This window comes from Microplitis demolitor, chromosome 10 (assembly GCF_026212275.2).
Source record: "Microplitis demolitor isolate Queensland-Clemson2020A chromosome 10, iyMicDemo2.1a, whole genome shotgun sequence".
Classification (NCBI taxonomy): Eukaryota; Metazoa; Arthropoda; class Insecta; order Hymenoptera; family Braconidae; genus Microplitis; species Microplitis demolitor.
The window spans coordinates 5,179,387-5,196,739 of NC_068554.1; the positions used below are offsets into that span (position 1 = coordinate 5,179,387).

The window sequence follows — 17,353 nt, forward strand, 5'->3', positions numbered from 1 at the left end:
TCATCAATTGCAGCCATGACGAGCTTGCATTCAAGTTGGACATTGTATTAAACCATCACCAATCATCATCATCATGATCAAAATCATCTGATCGACTTGTTTTCAATTTCCACTACTCCAGAATCCAAAGCCCGAAGCTCTTTTATACATCACAAGATCACATCATTCAAATTTATATTTATATTGCTCAACATTCTGGTGTTTTACTTTTAATTTATATACTTAATTATAAACATAAACATATTTGTTTATATTTTACTCTACCAGTGACAAATCTTCCACTTGCATTTAATTAATTAACATTAATAATAAACAATTATTAGTAAATAAAAAGTATGTCGACATCAGTGATTTCAAGGCGATTATCAATGCCGGCAATTGTCAGAAACTTGCCAATTTTAACAACATCTCGGTAAGAAATTTTATTAAATAATTTGAGTAATATGAAAGTGAATTTGACTGACAATTATCAATTTTTTAAATAAATAAAATATTTTTAAATGCGTACTTAGATAATTAAAAAATCAGTACGCGCATTTTTTAAAATTTCAATATTAAAATTTATAAATTGTTTTATATCTAATACATTTATACCCATAAGTAATTGTCTGTAATTGTTTTTTTTTTTCTAATGATAAAGATTTATCACGAGATCATTACCGTTGAGTCAAGACAAAAGTGAAGGATGGCTAAGTAAACTTGGTGTAAGAAAAATAGAACCTACCAAAGAATCACATTCACGAATGCTGTCAGACAAAGAAGTTATTTATGCATTACACACCCACAATGTACGACCTGATTCTATTGACAAATATCTCGCTAATTAGTAAGTGCAATGACTATTTTCAATGACAAATACTTTTTTTTTTATCATTCATGCTAATAAGTTCAATTGCTTTTTATTACCCAGCTGATGTCAATTACAGCCAAATAAATGACACTGAAGTTAACTGACGTCTAATAATTTTTGAATTTTTTTCAAAACGATAAATAATTAAAAATTGCACCTATAGTTTTTTAAATTTTCTACATGTATATAATTTTTTTTATTTGATTTGTTGAAAAAAAATTTGAAAATTGTTAATCGTCTGTTAACTTCAACAAATTGTCATTTAACAATTTTCGACAAATCGATGACAAAAAAAAAATTAAAAAGTATGCATGTGTAGAAAATTAAAGAAGCTATAGGTGCCATTTTTTTTAATATTTTTTTTTTAATTTTTTGTTCTTAAAAAAATTCAAAAATTATTAGACGGCTAACTTCAGAATCAGTCGAAATTAGAGTAAAATTTTTATTCTAATATTTTATAGGTCCAATAGATTTGAAAAATTAATTTTTATCAGAAATTTGAATTTTTCATGTGATAATTGAGCTGATAAAAAAAAAATTCAATTTTAATTTAAAGCGGGTTTTATTTAAATTTATAATAAAAATAAATGAAAACAAAAATATTTTGTTTGTTTCTTATAAAAATATTTAAAAATAAATTGTTTTCTCATGGATTTAAATTAAAATTACAGAAATTTATTTTCATTGATTTTCCATTTTCGTCATCGAGTAAGAAAACAAAAAAAAATTTTTATCAAAAGATTTTTAGTTGACAAAAAAAAAATAAGTAGACATTTCAGTATAATTATCAACATTTTTATTTATTATTAATTATTGTAGTTTTTGAATTAAAAATTGATATATAAATAATAATAAAATGTCTCACTAATTAAAATTACAGCAAAGAAAATGTAAATCTCATCCACTCCAAGAAGAGTGAATTACATTGCGAATTAGTCGGCTCGTGGACTGTCGAAGTCGGCGATCTTGATCAGGCTTTACATTTGTGGCAGTACACCGGAGGATTTGAACGTATTGATCGCGCTCAAATAGCATTATCTAAAGATGAAGTACTTAATTTAAATTAATAATAATTTAGCTGCCAAGGGATTTATTGGTGATAATTATTTTTGCAGTCTTATCAACGACTATTACGAGAGCGCGGTAACTTTTTGCGATCACGGCACTTGCAGTATCTGCTGGCATTTAGTTACTGGCCGCTTCTGGGTAAACGTGAGGGCCCAAATATCTATGAGATAAGAAGCTATAGATTAAGACCTGGTACCATGATAGAGTGGGGTAACAATTGGGCACGTGCTATTAATTATAGGAGAAATAATGATGAAGCATTTGCTGGTTATTTTTCACAGATTGGAAGACTTTATAATGTTCATCATATTTGGTGTAAGTATTTTGTTGATAATTAAAGTAAAAGACTTAAGTCTAAATTCCGAAATAGGAGACATTCTCGAAAGTTGGTGCAAATTTGGTTGAAGGTCTATGATATCATCCCGATCTAAAATAAAAAATGATCACTCCAAGGGTTGATGAGAAAAAAATAAAAACCCCAAAAACAGACTTTTTAATAATATTTCATAAACAAAAAAAAAATTTTTAAAAAACTTTCAAACGAATGTGGAGAAAAAAATCATTTAAAAAAGTATAAGAAATTTTTTTTTGTCTATAAAAAATAACACGTGATATTTTTTAAATTTCAAAACTTGAATTTACTGAATTTTTATAATAATGCGTCACTAAAGTAAAAAAAAATGTGTACCTATAGTTGGACTGCTTACACTTATACGGCAGCTATTCGAAATTTAAAAAATCTATTACGTGTTATTTTTTATAGATACAAAAAAAATTTCTTATATTTTCTTATGTGAATTTTTTTCAGTCTCCTATTTCAGAGTATCGACTGGATAAGTACACGATCAAGGAACTATTACTCGATCACTCCATCTATTTATATATCTTTAGTAAATATAGATATACAAATACATGAGTGATCGGGTATTAGTTCCCTGATCGGGTACTGGGTCTCTTATCTTATCCATGAAAAAAAAAAGTTATAAGCTTCTGTGCTAGATAGTAATCGCCTTAGAGAAAAGAAGATTTGAATACGTTTGTATATAAATTATTTATACTTTAAGCTAATTATTATCTAACAGAAGTTTCCCGGTTACTTGAATTTCGATTTATAAAATTTTATTTTATTTTTGCTCATAAAAGATAAATTTCAAATTATTACGAGTGAACTGAAAATAAATTTTTTAAAAATTTAATAATTTGCATTCTAAAATAATTTAAATTTCGGGTTTTATATTTAAAATTTATTAATAATTAAGGTAATTAATAAAATAAAATAATAATTTCATTTAAATAATTTTGATCAGAAGCTCCTTATAATTAATTTTAGTATCTAATTTATAAATATTAATTAAAAATATTTATTTAAAATAATCAGGCTATAAAGATCTACAAGCAAGAAAAGAAACTCGTGAAAGCGCATGGAGATCACCAGGATGGGACGAATGTGTTGCTTACACAGTGCCACTGATACGTGAAATGCACAGTCGTATTTTAAAACCCACAAATTTTTCACCTACTCAATAAAATTTTTATTGTTTATAATTATTATTTTTTATATATATATATATTTATATATAAATATTATTATTTTTGTTAAAAATGATTTATCAGTTTTAAAAAAGCAGCTTAAAAAAAAGCTATTGCTTTTTTAAATTTATCCAAACGAGTCATTAAAAGTAACATTCTTATCACAATTACTACGCAAATACTTATTATTATTTGTTTTTATATATATATATTTCTAATTATACACTTAATAACAAAACAGAAAAAATTTATTTGATTTTGAATTCAAGAATTGCATTAACAATTCAATGTGTATATTAATTGGTATATAAAATATCAACTTATTAATTAGTAAATTATAATATATCATTAATTATTAATAAATATAATAAAATATTAAAGAAAAAACCTCATGTGTTCAATCGTTTTTACTTTTTTTAATCTCTCAGATCATGTGCGATTTAATTGTTAATTAACCGCATTATAAATAATAATTAATGAGTAAGAAATTGGTCGCGCGTTAAAAATACGTATGGTAATAATTAATAATAATTATAAATAATTTTAGTGAAAAATTACAATTAAAAAAAAAACAATTATTTAAAAACTCATCCGTATATTAAATCGTCTTTTAAAAACAATAATTATTTAGTTACTTAAATATTTTATAATTATTCATTAATTTTAATGTTAATTGACAATTTTAATTGCCTTTGGAAGAGCCCATGGTGAATGTGGAAGGCAAATTTAAAAAAAAAACAAACATTTATTTATTATTAATTATTGATAGTAATTAATAATTACACTGTAAAAAAATTTGGAGTGATTACGGATTTTATTTGAATTCGAATTTACTCGTCCCGGAGTAAAAAAAATTGCTATGCATACGGAGTAAATGAGTTTGTTTTTACACCGGAGTGATTTAGATTTTATTTCAATCTACATTGACTAATTCGGAGTTTTAGTATTAAAATAAACTCCTTTTAGGAGTAAATTTAACTCCGAACCGGAATTTAAATTTTAAATTGGACTTCTCTTCGTAGTCAATTCAACTCCGAAGGGATTTAATGAATTAAGAATTCGCTCCGTATTTAATCCACACTCGGAGTAAAAAAAAAATCCACTATACACATGGAGTAAATAAGGAGTGTTTTTTTAGCGGATTTGGATTTCATTTGAATCCACATTGACTCCTACAGAGTTTTAATATTAAAATTAAAGTTAAAAACTCCTGTTGGGAGTTAATTTAACTCCGAGGAGATTGAATAAATAAACAGTCATTTGCTCCGTATTGACTCGGAGTAAATAAGAAGTTTGTTTTTTCACCGGAGTGATTTTATTTAAATCCACATTGACTTTGATTCGGAGTTTTAATATTAAAGTAAACTCCTTTTAGGAGTTAATTTAACTCCGAACTGGAATTTAAATATTAAATTAAACTTCCTTTCATAGTAAAATTAACTCCAAGAATATTAAATAAATAAAGAATCACCCGCTTCGCATTAACTCCAAATTGACTCCATATTCACTCCGCTAATTTTTTACAGTGCAATTTTAATTATACGCACAACAGATGCATTACTCTCTTTTTTTTTTTTATTTAATCGTGCTTTGGATAAAAAAACATTTAAGCTTCATTTTACTTTTAATTACTTATTAATTATTATTATTACTATTATTTTTTTTTTAATTATCTAATATTTAAATTAAGTCTACCGAATATTTTAAAATGCCAACAATTAAAAAATTATGTTTCATTTTTATTTTTTTTTTTTTTTTTATTTTACTAAACTTATTATCGGCAATGATAGCAAAGTGCAATAATGTTATTTATTATTATTATAATAATAATATAAAATAATATTTATCAATTAATTAAACTATAAATTACTATTATTGTTTATATTTAATATTTTCTAATAATTAATTATGTTTTGTTACCGAAGTCATTAATTATTAATCTATTTAATGGTTGATATACTCGTAGCGATCCTTTATAATACAAACAAATGTTAATTTTTTCGATATTAATTAATTAATTAATTATTATTATTATTAATATATAATATTGGAGCAGATCCTAAAAAATATGGTCGCTGTACCAAATAAATTTTTAGCCAAATGACAAATAATTAAATATAATTATATATTTATATAAATATTATTTTTTTTAATTATTCATGTTATCATGTGTAAACAATTATTATTATTATTAATTATATTTAATTATTATTATTATTTCCTTCGTCTTTCATACACACTAGCTCTTAATCAATTGATACTTTAAATTAATTATAAATTATTTACATGGTTATTATAATTATAATTTTTATTTTATTTTTTTTTTTTTTACGTCATTTAATCAGCAGATTGTGACATCAAATTTAAATATTTTAATTAATTATGGAAAAAATATATTTATTTTAATTTCACTTAAACACAATTTTAAATTTAAATCATTAATTTATTAATTTTAATTAATTAATTAATTAAAGTAGTTAACTAAAATCGTTGCTTTATTTCGTTAAAGCGCTTAAGCTTTTGATTTTTAAATAATAATAATAATAATAAATGTCACAATTTGGTGATTAATTTTAAAAATTATCGAGTATAAGATACAAAATTTAATGGGGAATGATAAATTGAGGTAAATAATTTAGTAATTTTTTTTTTAAATAATAAATGTAGATGAAAATGGGTGTTTGTTGTATAAGGAAGTATATATATTATATATATACTACATATGTACAGAAAAAAAAAATTTCTTGACTTAAGAATTTATTCTCACCTCAAAAAATTTTTCTGGCTTCAAAAAAATTTTTTACGCAACAAGAAAATCTTGGCATTATAAAATGAAAATAAAAATTTTCTTGGGTCTAGAAAAAAATTTCTTAGCTCAAGAATTTTTTTCTCACTTCAGTTCATAATAAAAAAAAATTTTCGGGGTAAGTAAAAATTTTTTGCGTTAAGAAATCTTCTTTTCTGTGTACATGTCTATATATATATGTATATATATTTATTTACTATCTTTACTGGAAACCTTAGCCATTGACAGTGTTGATAAAATAAAAAAAAATTTTTGATACATTAAAACTACATAGTCTTCTATATTATTTTTAAAATTAATGTCACGTGGGCTCGTTTGGAGACATGTCTTATATCCATAAGATGTTGATTGTAGTTATTATTATTATATATTTATAGTTATTGTATTAATAATAATAATAATAATAATAATAATGTTAATATTTATTTAAATGTTATTAATATTAATTTTAATAATTAAAGACTATTGGGAGGAAAAGATGTAGAGCTATTGCTGTGAGCTAAACTCAACATGGAACCACTTAAACTGTCATCGTCTGGATAAGATTCTTTTGATGCTTCGGCTATTGCTAGTGCACTGAAAAATAATTATAATTATTAATCATCTGATAAAACAAGTCATTTCTAACGTAATAAGTAATTATGCAGTTGCGTTATATTTTTACAGTCATCATCAGTGTACGGAAGTTCGTGCTAAACAATAAGAATAAAAGAAAAGAATTCCCGCAAATTGCCCAGTATCAAAATGACATTTGCGAGCAAATTCACGTGAATTAAAAGATATATTCAAATATCGAATGTTATAAAAAAAATGTTGAAATTAAAGCTGTTAAAAAAATATGTCAATAAGACAATCAGCAAGACAATTGTCTTCCTGATGGTCTTGCTGATAGTTTTACTAATTGTCTTGCTGTCGAATTCTTTTCTTTTATTCTTATAGTTCAGCAAAAACTTCTGTACCCTCATCATATTTTTAATTAATTTTTTTTTGTTACAGAGACGACTCAGTAATTTATTAATATCATTAATAAATAAATAAACCATTTAATTACTTGAATAATAAAATTATTTAGTCAAAATACCTAAAACCAATTCTTGCGCTCTCGTCATCAAACTGCTGCAACTCACGTTCCTGTCTCTCATGCAACAAACGTATTCTCTCACTGCGTTCCTGTAAAAACTCTTGAGTTTCAAGTTCCATTTTCTGTTCAAGCAAAGCCCGTCTTACAGAAACACGATCTTCTAACTCGCGACGTTCACGATTTCTCTGTGCCTCAGCTTGCATTTTATTTTTCGACTGATACGCCATCAGTATCTCCAGCTCATAATTAAGCCGTTCTTTAAGATGATGACACTCAACCTCCTGGGACTCGTCTAGTCTGATGCTCTGTTTCTGCAGCATCTCAGCGATGCTCTGCTCATACTGATCACCCAACAACGCGAGCTTGCGTCGCTGTTCCTCCTTCAATTTCTTAATTACTGTTTTTTGTTCATCTTTAGGAGTTGTCTGTAAAATCTGTGCCTTGAGCGCTTTGTACTGACGCGTTTGAATCTTACACGTCTCACGGAACTGTTTTCTAATCTGCATTTCCTTTTGTTTCAAACTCTTGGGCTGTTGTTTCAATTCAAGGGCATGCTTTTTTCTCAAATCACGTTCCGCGCGCTGCATATAATCCTGTTGATTACACAACTCAGTGGCATGTTGCCGCTGTATCTGTTCCTCTCTCAAAGAATGTACAGCCCGCTGTTGCCGATATTCCAGCTCCTGAGTTTTCTCATGATGCCTCAGCAGCATAGCATGCGCTTGCTCCAACTGTTGCTGCCGTTTATTTAATTCCTCTCGCAACAACTCCTGCTCAAGACTATGAAATATCAGCAATTTTTTTCTACGGAATTTACGTATCTCCAGATCAAGATACTCGCGTTGCCCACGAGCAAGTCGCTGTTCTTCTTGAGCTTCCATCTGCCTCAAATTATCCTTCTGACTTTGCAATGTCGCGTCACGCTGACGTTTGGGCGTTACTTCATCCTGAGACAGTTCTTTCTTCCATCGTTCTTTGTAAGCCTTGTACTCGCGTTTCTGCTGTGTCTCGAGCGCTTTGCGATCAGCCTCCTGACGGCCAATTATTTCTTTCTGTAATTTCTTCTCGGCATTTTGATTCTGTTTCAACTTACGTTCTAACTCCTGCAAGTGCCTGAACTGTAACTTTTCCAGTTCTTTGCTAAACTGTTGCAACAAAGTCTCGTACTCTTTGTCCAGCAATTGTTTGTGTGACTCGACCTCCATTTTGCAACGCTCTTCAAGTTTAACAAGCGCGCCTTGATGCTCGCGTCGCATACGCTTGTACCCGCTCATTTGCTCGTGCATTTCTTCTTGCATATGTTCTTTCTGTTGCTTAGTAACTATTGATGTCGTACGTATTGTGGCAAAATTATTGGCACCATGTTCTATTAAATTGGCAGTGACACCCGTTACTTTGTGACGATTACGAACGGATCCAGATGAAAAGTCATTTGAATCAGCATTCGGCAGTGGCAGGCTATTTGTTGATGAACTTTGTGAACTTGCTGATACACCCATTGAGTGAATCGAGTGCTCGGATGTTATCGAATTACTTTTACTGCTGTCACCACCTGTTTGTTCATCAGGTGTATCTACAATTAATTTAACTCTTAAGTTATTTAATCATAAATAAATAAATTTAAATATAAATATAAATACAAACCATCAGCATCACCAGCAGCACTTTCAGTTTCACAAGCATCAATCATTAATATTTTTTTCATTTTTCTATAATTTAAATTATCTAATTCACGTACTGCTGCTTTGGTTCGTTGAATCAAATCAATTAAAACTTGAGGTGAACGTGTACGTGTTACAAATGGATGCTAATAAATAAATAGTATTATTATTTATAATAAATAATAATGATTTATTTGTAATGAAGAGACTGCGGCTTTGCTGATTTAATTTAATTGACATCTTTTAGTACCACCGACTTTTTAAAAATTTTCAATGACTCAATTGTCATCAGCGTATCAAAATTTTATCAATTAATTTTAAAAAAATTACTTACAATTGATGTCCATTGGGAGGTAAACAAAATTTGGAAATTTTCAGTGAAATTTTCTTATCAGAATTTTCAAATTTCGCAGGCTAAAATTTATCCAACAAATTAATTAATAAAATTTTAATACACATGACAGTTAAAATATATGGGACAGATGTCTATTACACAGATTCCAATGACGCAGGAGTATTGACGATCCAGATCCCGATAATTCAGATCCCAAATATCTGGATTCCCATTACACATTCCTGATGATTCAAATCATCAATCACCCGGATCCCGATGACACAGACTTACTTTCTTATTTACTGCCCGTAAATCTTAAATCAAAAAGAAAGTGTTGAATTCAAGATTTTCTATAGGTTTTTTTTAGACGTTGAAACTCCTGATTTTCAATGATGCTGGTTAGCCGACGTCCAATATTTTTTGGGTTTTTTTTTTTTAAATAATAAATTATGAAAAAAAAACATTTGAAAAAATTGCGCCTATAGTTTTTTAAATTTTCTACATGTGCATATTTTTATTTATTTTTTTTTTTTTGTTTGTTAAAAAAAAAGTCAAACATTGCTGATTGTCTGTTAACTTCAGGATCATTGATTTTCAACAGATTTTCTTAGACGGTAAGTCCTGATTTTCTATAGATTTTCTTAGACGATGACGAGTCCTGATTTTCTATAAACTTTCTATAGAAATTCTTGAATCCAACATTTTCTTTTTGAATTAAAAATTACGGTCAGTAAGTAAGAAAGTCAATCTGTGTCGTCAAGAATTTGTTGAATTAGGATTTGAATATTCGGGATCCGAATCATTGGGATCTGGATCATCTATACATCGATGTCATCAGAATCTGTGTAATAAACATCCACCCTTTATATTTAGACATGAGTATGATGTGGAAAATATTTACGAAACGTTACCCGAAATGCAATAAAAAATGTCAATTAAACTAGATCAGTAAAACTGTAGTCCCTTCATTGGAAAAAATATATTAGATTGTGGAGTAAATTAAATAAACAAAATAATAATAAAATACTTACTCCAAGTAATGTACCAGACGAAGGTCGTTCATTTGGACTTTTAGTTAAACAAACTTCAACAAAATATCCAAAGACATCGGACCAATCCGGTGAGTTTAACGTCGGTGTATCATTCTGCGCGATATGATAAAGCGCACTCATAGCATTCATATTAAAATACGGTGGTTTTCTTTCCGCTGAAATAATTTAAACAATAAAATACCCAAGTCCAAGTCATTGCGACATTTAAATAAATATATATAAATATATATTGATACCTTGTAGATGCAAGTGGCGTTAAAAAAAAAAAATAAACAAAACGAACCTTACCCAATTCGATACACGTGATTCCAAGTGACCAAACGTCAACCTTTCCATCGTACTGTCCTTCATCCATAGCAAGAATAACTTCCGGCGCCATCCAGTATGGAGTGCCGACAAAACTATTCGCTGGACATTTTATACTCGCGGAACCAAAGTCTGCGAGTTTAACAGTACCATTTTCAGTCAATAAAATGTTACCAGCTTTTACGTCACGGTGTATTCTGCCCAAAGAGTGGAGGTAATGTAATCCGCGTAATACTCCTTCGCATATTGCCGCAATCTCGTCTTCTTTTAACGGACGTTTGTGGACTTCTATTATGTCAGAAGCCGAACCGAGACAGTATTCCATTACCAGCTGAACAATAAACAAAAATAAAAAATATTAAATAATTTACATTTTATAGTCAATTATTTTGACGTTCTAATTAGCAAATTGTTAATTGAACTCCATTTATGATGTACCTGAAGATCAGAACGTTTTTCGGGAACAAAAATAAAAAAACGAAATGAAAAGTTGAAAATCTACTGAATCGAGATTTCTGAAATGTTTCGTATGTCAGTAGAAAATTGCAGGCCAGCCCCAACTACTTCTCAAGTCACCTTTGAAGTCAAATTACATGAATTTTTTAAATTTTCATTGCGCAAAAAACGTTCCGATCTTCAGGTACATTATTTATGGAAAATAAAAGTAATTTAAAATTTTTTTTCATCTAAAAATCAATTCCACATCTAGTATATGGATGATATTTTAGTCTAGGTTACTCAAATAATATTTTTTCTGACTATTAGTGACTGAAAATTGCACAGAATCACCTACTAAAAAAATTAAGCTAGACAATTTGCTAATTAGAAGGTCGATTTATAATTACAATCAGCAATTAATAAATTACCCATGCTGTATGATCACGCAAATAACATCCTTTGTATTCAATGGTATTCGGATGATTAAGCTGTCTCAGAAATCTTATTTCCTTGAGAATATCCTGCCACTTCTCGACAGTCTGCTTGCCGAGGTATGACATTTTTTTAATAGCAACGATTTCTTTGGTGAGCGAACACCTCGCGTAGTAAACTGCACCGAAGCTCCCATGTCCGATTTCACGCAAGTCTTCAAATATTTTTTCCGGGTCATTTTTTTCAAATAGTTCGGCAATCTCAGGGTCCTTGAGACTACCGGGTCTCGGTACTGCTGGCATAGTAATTTATTATAAGTACGTACAATAATAATTGTCCGTCACTTTTATTCTATTTTATCTATTTTTTTTTCTATTTTATTTTTTTTTTTTCTATCACTTATCAGGTTTATTACCCGATGGTTCACCACCGCCACCGACAACAGCACCACCACGTCTGTTCATAGAATTTTACCTTGTGCCTCGTGTGAGCTCATGTCAGTCCATCCTCTAATTAACTAGATTGTTTTACCTACAAGTAAATAAATATATTTGACTATAAATTCAAATAATAATTATTAACTAACATATTTTATAATTTAAACAAGTGTCATTACTATTAAATATTTATGATACTGAAGTTACCTAACGTCTATCAACTTTTGAATTTTTTTAAAAACGACAAATTTTAAAAAATTGCACATACAGTTTTTTAAATTTTCCACATTAAATTTAAAATTAATAGAGTAAATAATTATAAAATAACGTTTTTTAAATATTACACATATAGTTTTTAAAATTTTCCACAGGTGTATTTTTTTAATTTTTTAAAATTAAATTATTAAAAAAAATTACAAAAATTTTAAACTGTCTGTTAACTTCAGAATCATGAGTATGAATGCAGCAGATATTAAATTTAAAATTAATAATAGAGTAAATAATTAAAAAAATAAAATTTAAAAAAAAATGCACATTTAAAAAATTGAAAAATTAATAAGTGCATTTTTTAAAAATATTATTTTTGAAATTATTTATAATTTTAAATTTGTCTGCCTGCTACATTGACACTCGTGGATCATAAATATTTAACAAGTGTAATAAGTTATTAAAATAAATAAAACTTGTGATCAAAAATCAATGGCCATGGCATTGGCCGCGAATTCATCGACCGCAAATTATTTTTTTACACAATTTCACTTGTACATTTTTTTTTTAAATTATAATATGACCTGATACTTAACAAGACAACGCACGTCAATGGAGACATAAATTACTAATTAATATTATAAGTAAAATAATTTGATTGATAAGTAGATAAAAAATTGTAAACTAGAGTAGATTCTGAGTAGAGAAGAGGAAAAGAAAAAAAAATTTAATTGTCCCTCTACTCGCACCAACTTGCGTTACAATTGACGTTCATAAATCTCGCCCAGCACACAACAATAACAAGGACTAAAATCACCGTAAATAAATTAACTGAGAATTTAAATTATCTGAAAACTACAACAGAAATTTTATCATATATTTTTAATACTAAATATATATTTTATAAATATGTAATATACTTTTGTTGAAAGTTTTTTTTAGTTGAGTTTTATGTAGATGTGTGAGTTAATAAAAAAAAAGCTAGGATGGTAATATTCACCTACAAAATGGCGATAAGCTGAACATGCGCGCGATCACAAAACACAGACACTTTTGTTTTTGTTAACACACTAATCACATAGTAACATTTATATATTATTATATATATTTATTGATAATAAACATTATTGATATTATTTATAAAATAATTATTAATTTTATAATTATTGTAGTATAATTATAAATTATTATGTATGTACACGCCCCGATATATCTTTAATATTGTAGATTGGAGTGTGGAGTGACACGCACGCATGCACGCGAATTTATTAACTAATTAATTACACACGCGCATGAGAAACTATTTTATGAGAAACTTATTTGTGTATTTAAATTATTTTATTATTTACTTTTTTAAATAATTTTATTCGCTGACAGGGAAATGGATTTTTAATGAGGGTGATAGGTGAGGATGTAATTTTTGGGATTACTTTATTAGTTGGACGAACCCTTAACCCTTTAGCTAAACTCCGGCTTAGGTTGCCAGTGAGGTCTCTAGGAGTCGAAGCTGAGAAATAAGAGACAGAGGCATCTGCTGGTTTAAGGGTTTTGAATTTCGCGCGCTGGAAGTCATTTTAAATTTTCGCGCGAAGACGTGTTGGGATGACAGTTTGACAGATATATTAAGAATTTATTGGGAAAAATTTGATCAAAAAGCAACATTTGGTCAAAATTATTTTGTCTTTTATTTAGAGAACGCGGGAACTGTCAATTTTTTTGAAATTATTTAATGACAGTGAAGTCAGCCGACGTCTAATAATTTTAAGACAAAGTTAGGGGACATGAGAATTTTTTAAGCTTTGGAATAATAAATTAGAATGGTTATAAAATAAAAATTAAAAAAATGCAAGTTTAGACAATTTGAAAATCAGTGCATGCATTTTTTTTAATTTTATTATTTTAATTCTTTAGTTTTTATATAGAATTAAAAAGTTGTCGTATGTCTGATGATGTGAATCTAGCTGACGATTTTAAATTAAAAAAATTTTGAAATAAGTGAATTAAATGTAAATCGGATAAAATTAAAAAAATGCGCATTTATAAATTTGAAAATCAGTATGTGAATTTTTTATTTTCATATTTTTTATTGCTTTATTCGTTTATTTGTAATTTAAAATTTGTCTCATATTTGCCACTTCGAACTTATTATGTCTGCTAAATTTACACTCATAATAATTTTTGAATTTTTTTAAAAACAAATTAATTACAAAAAAACAAAAACTAAAAATATGCACATGTAGAAAAATTAAAAAGCTATAGGTGCAATTTTTTAAATATTTTATTTTTTACAATTTATCATTTTTAAAAGAAATCAAAAATATTATTAAACGTCAGCTAACTTCAATATCACTAAAAATTAGTTTGTAATTTTCCCGCGGGGCACGCTCTTTATTTATCCATCTTCTATCTAGCAACCATGCGCTCAATGGTTTGGTTATTGATAATTAATTATTGCAACTATTTTACATAAAACAAATAAGTGTCAAATAATTATTCTAATTCACAATGATTTTATAACTTTACCACTAATGATTTCTGTTTTTTTAGTAAGACAAGTAGACTAAGTATTTAATTTGAATTTTTAAAAATATTAATTATTTAAAAAATGGGTCTAACTAGTGACAGTGAAACAGAAGTTGTTTATATAAAATCAGAGATTCCTGAAATCGAAGATGAAACTGAAAAAATTGATAATGATAATAGTGCTCTGAATCAAAAAGATGATCATTGTAAGATAAGTGAAAATAATGACGGTGGTACCGATGGTGATGAAGGTGAAAATGATAATGATGATGAACCTGATGATGATATAAGTTTTTTTGAAAAAAAACATTCAAATTTAAAACATAAATGTACATTTGATGGTTGCGATAGATCATTTAAAAAACCATCACGGCTACTGTGGCATCTTCGTCAACACACTGGAGAAGTATAAATTTTATATTAAAATAAATATTTTTGGAAAACAATAAAATTTTTGAAAATGCGTGTAAAGTAAGTGACCCAGTTCTGTCAGCCCAGTTAAGCGTATTTTTTTTTTTCTAATTAAGGATTAAAATATAAAAAACCAATTTATGTATAAAACAGTGTAGAACCTTGAAGCTTATACATTTAACTTCAAATTAAAAAAAAAGAAATTCAAAAATATTTATTAGAAATTAAATAATAAATGAAAATAACTTCAATTCCTGATGTTCCCTTTATCAGTCTGCCTAGATTCCTTTTATCGGCCACCTTTTAGAATAAATTTTAGATGATTGGATGTATAAAATTTTTTTATTATACTTACATTTTATTTATTTATTCAAAAATTTGAAAAGCTTCCACTTTTCAGTCACATTCACATATTTTGAAAAATCCTTCATATGAATTTTTAAAAATTTTATTCAAGTCTTAAATTTAAAAATGTCTCTCCCTGATGCTGATGCTGTCACATGTAATTAAAAAATTTTTTAAAATTTCAGAGACCTTACAAATGTAATTTTGAAAAATGCAACAAGAGTTACACGACATCATCCCATTTAAAACGACACTTATTAAGTCACAAGTCCATTCATGAAGCTGTTGTGTAAGTGTGCCTAATTAATTAGTACACTAATTTTAAGACTAATTTCTAATAATTTCAGTACAATAATTTTGTATAGATGCGGCTCATGTAACTTGACATTAAAAAGCCGTGAAAATCTAGTAAAACATTATCGACGAGTGCACGGAAACAAAGACCGTTTGTCTTGTGATGAATGCAAAATAAATTTTCGTAAAAAATACAGATACGATGAGCACATGGCATTTCACAAAGGCCAGTTGTTGAAGTGCAAGTACTGCGAGCGTGACTTTCAAAGCATATCTAGATTACATAGACACGAAAAGTCACACGGTGTCAAGTATGAATGCCCTAAGGCGAATTGTAATCTAATATTCGACACTTTCATTCAATTACGAAAACATTCTAAGGATCATCCAAAAGGTAATTTTTTTTTATTCAACAATTATCGACGTCAGTAAAAAAAATCGACAATTTCATTCATGAAATTTTTTGATAAATTATTCATTTTGATCACGTCCAGAATCCAAGTTTATTACGGGCAACTAATTGATTAATTAATTACTACTACGTTGTCCTTTTTTTAAATAAAGTTTTAAATTTTTATTTATCAATTGATAAAGTTTTAAAGCTTATGATAGTCATTGAAAATTTTTAAAAAGTCGGAGGCTCTGTCTGCAAATGGCCTTAAACTTAAGTAGCGATTAATCTGTAAATTAATTAGAAAAATTATTAATTGGTCTAAGAAAATCTAGAATGCTGCAATGAATTATTTATTATAAAGAGCTGGTTTTTTTATAGATGACCATACATTTACATTTTTAATTTTAACTTGAATAATAATCATCAGAGTTTGAAAACTTGAAAAACTCACAATAATAAAGTGATGGTCATTTTAAAAATTAATTCTTTGATTAATTAATCAATTACTTGTCCATAGTGTCCGTGATAAACTGAAATTTTTTTTTTATTTTGTTTCGATTTTTTGCCTGTAAAATTAAATGACTTTTTTTCCCGCGAATGTCAATATTATAATTAAGTATTTACTTTTTTTTTACAGAACATAAATGCAATGTATGTAAAAAAACTTTTTTACTTAAAAACCAGTGGAAAAGACATTTAAAAACCCATGAAGGAAAACTTATCGCTTGTCCATACGACGAGTGTAATAAAAGTTACTGTCATTCAAATCAACTGAACTATCATATTAGGACGAAGCACGAAAAGAATGTACTGTTCGAATGTGATTTATGTAAGAAAACATTCACATTTAAATCGGTACTGAGCAAACATATACAAGCGATTCATGTAAATGCAAAGGTGAAAGTATATAAATCCGGTGATGAAAGAAGGGAGAGACATGATGCTGGAGAACCTATTCGAAGTATGCCGTCAACATTAGTAGGAGTTTTATTGCCGCGTAAAATAGAAAATATAATATTAAATCGTAAGAGCAGCATTGAAGTGTCAACTGAAGATTTCGACTCCGTTGACGTTTAAAAAACTCTAATTAATGGCAGTATTTAAATCATTAATTTATATTTAATATTATAATTATTTACAAAATGTTTTATTAATAATAAATTTGTATAAAATGATTTCTTCAG

The 17,353-nt window shown here is 27.7% G+C and overlaps 3 protein-coding genes across 15 annotated transcripts; 2 read left to right on the forward strand and 1 right to left on the reverse strand.

The window, feature by feature from the left end:
- On the forward strand, window positions 1-3,670 carry LOC103580312 (protein NipSnap). Its single transcript, XM_008562021.3, has 5 exons — window positions 1-412; window positions 641-826; window positions 1,731-1,899; window positions 1,966-2,233; window positions 3,297-3,670. Exons 1-5 carry the CDS (start codon window positions 336-338, stop codon window positions 3,443-3,445), a joined length of 849 nt encoding a protein of 282 aa, XP_008560243.1. The 5' UTR covers window positions 1-335; the 3' UTR covers window positions 3,446-3,670.
- Window positions 3,671-6,661: 2,991 nt separating this feature from the next.
- Window positions 6,662-13,668, reverse strand: LOC103580314 (serine/threonine-protein kinase Tao). 12 transcript variants are annotated; one of them, XM_053742222.1, is made up of 9 exons: window positions 13,123-13,186; window positions 12,787-13,057; window positions 12,033-12,089; window positions 11,555-11,853; window positions 10,671-11,019; window positions 10,362-10,537; window positions 8,980-9,142; window positions 7,336-8,908; window positions 6,662-6,830 (listed from the first exon to the last, which is right to left on the reverse strand). In XM_053742222.1, the coding sequence occupies exons 3-9, from the start codon at window positions 12,052-12,054 to the stop codon at window positions 6,710-6,712; spliced, it is 2,703 nt and encodes a 900-aa protein (XP_053598197.1). In that variant the 5' UTR covers window positions 12,055-12,089; window positions 12,787-13,057; window positions 13,123-13,186; the 3' UTR covers window positions 6,662-6,709. The 12 variants fall into 12 exon arrangements, with proteins under 12 accessions (XP_053598197.1, XP_053598195.1, XP_053598190.1 ...); XM_053742220.1 differs by lacking the exons at window positions 12,787-13,057; window positions 13,123-13,186 and adding an exon at window positions 13,207-13,668; XM_053742215.1 differs by lacking the exons at window positions 12,787-13,057; window positions 13,123-13,186 and adding an exon at window positions 13,207-13,668 and having other exon boundaries at window positions 11,974-12,089.
- A 951-nt stretch (window positions 13,669-14,619) lies between these two features.
- LOC103580315 (zinc finger protein 502-like) lies at window positions 14,620-17,344 on the forward strand. Of its 2 annotated transcripts, none has more exons than XM_008562028.2 (4): window positions 14,620-15,131; window positions 15,667-15,770; window positions 15,829-16,169; window positions 16,807-17,344. In XM_008562028.2, the coding sequence occupies exons 1-4, from the start codon at window positions 14,808-14,810 to the stop codon at window positions 17,244-17,246; spliced, it is 1,209 nt and encodes a 402-aa protein (XP_008560250.1). In that variant the 5' UTR covers window positions 14,620-14,807; the 3' UTR covers window positions 17,247-17,344. The 2 variants fall into 2 exon arrangements, with proteins under 2 accessions (XP_008560250.1, XP_008560251.1); XM_008562029.3 differs by having other exon boundaries at window positions 15,847-16,169.
- Window positions 17,345-17,353: the final 9 nt, after the last annotated feature.

What these genes read in the sequence shown, in the direction of transcription:
- LOC103580314 (XM_053742215.1), bottom strand. Translation starts at nt 12,022, where the DNA reads ATGAACAGACGTGGTGGTGCTGTTGTCGGTGGCGGTGGTGAACCATCG. An exon ending in CGTCTGGTACATTACTTGGA is followed by an intron (nt 9,143 to 10,361) that starts GTAAGTATTTTA and finishes TTTATTTATTAG; the next exon opens with CATCCATTTGTAACACGTAC. An exon ending in AGCGCAAGAATTGGTTTTAG is followed by an intron (nt 6,831 to 7,335) that starts GTATTTTGACTA and finishes ATTATTTTTCAG; the next exon opens with TGCACTAGCAATAGCCGAAG.
- LOC103580315 (XM_008562028.2), top strand. Translation starts at nt 14,808, where the DNA reads ATGGGTCTAACTAGTGACAGTGAAACAGAAGTTGTTTATATAAAATCA. An exon ending in TTCGTCAACACACTGGAGAA is followed by an intron (nt 15,132 to 15,666) that starts GTATAAATTTTA and finishes TTAAAATTTCAG; the next exon opens with AGACCTTACAAATGTAATTT. An exon ending in TTCTAAGGATCATCCAAAAG is followed by an intron (nt 16,170 to 16,806) that starts GTAATTTTTTTT and finishes TTTTTTTTACAG; the next exon opens with AACATAAATGCAATGTATGT.
- LOC103580312 (XM_008562021.3), top strand. Translation starts at nt 336, where the DNA reads ATGTCGACATCAGTGATTTCAAGGCGATTATCAATGCCGGCAATTGTC. An exon ending in TAGCATTATCTAAAGATGAA is followed by an intron (nt 1,900 to 1,965) that starts GTACTTAATTTA and finishes TTATTTTTGCAG; the next exon opens with TCTTATCAACGACTATTACG. An exon ending in TAATGTTCATCATATTTGGT is followed by an intron (nt 2,234 to 3,296) that starts GTAAGTATTTTG and finishes TAAAATAATCAG; the next exon opens with GCTATAAAGATCTACAAGCA.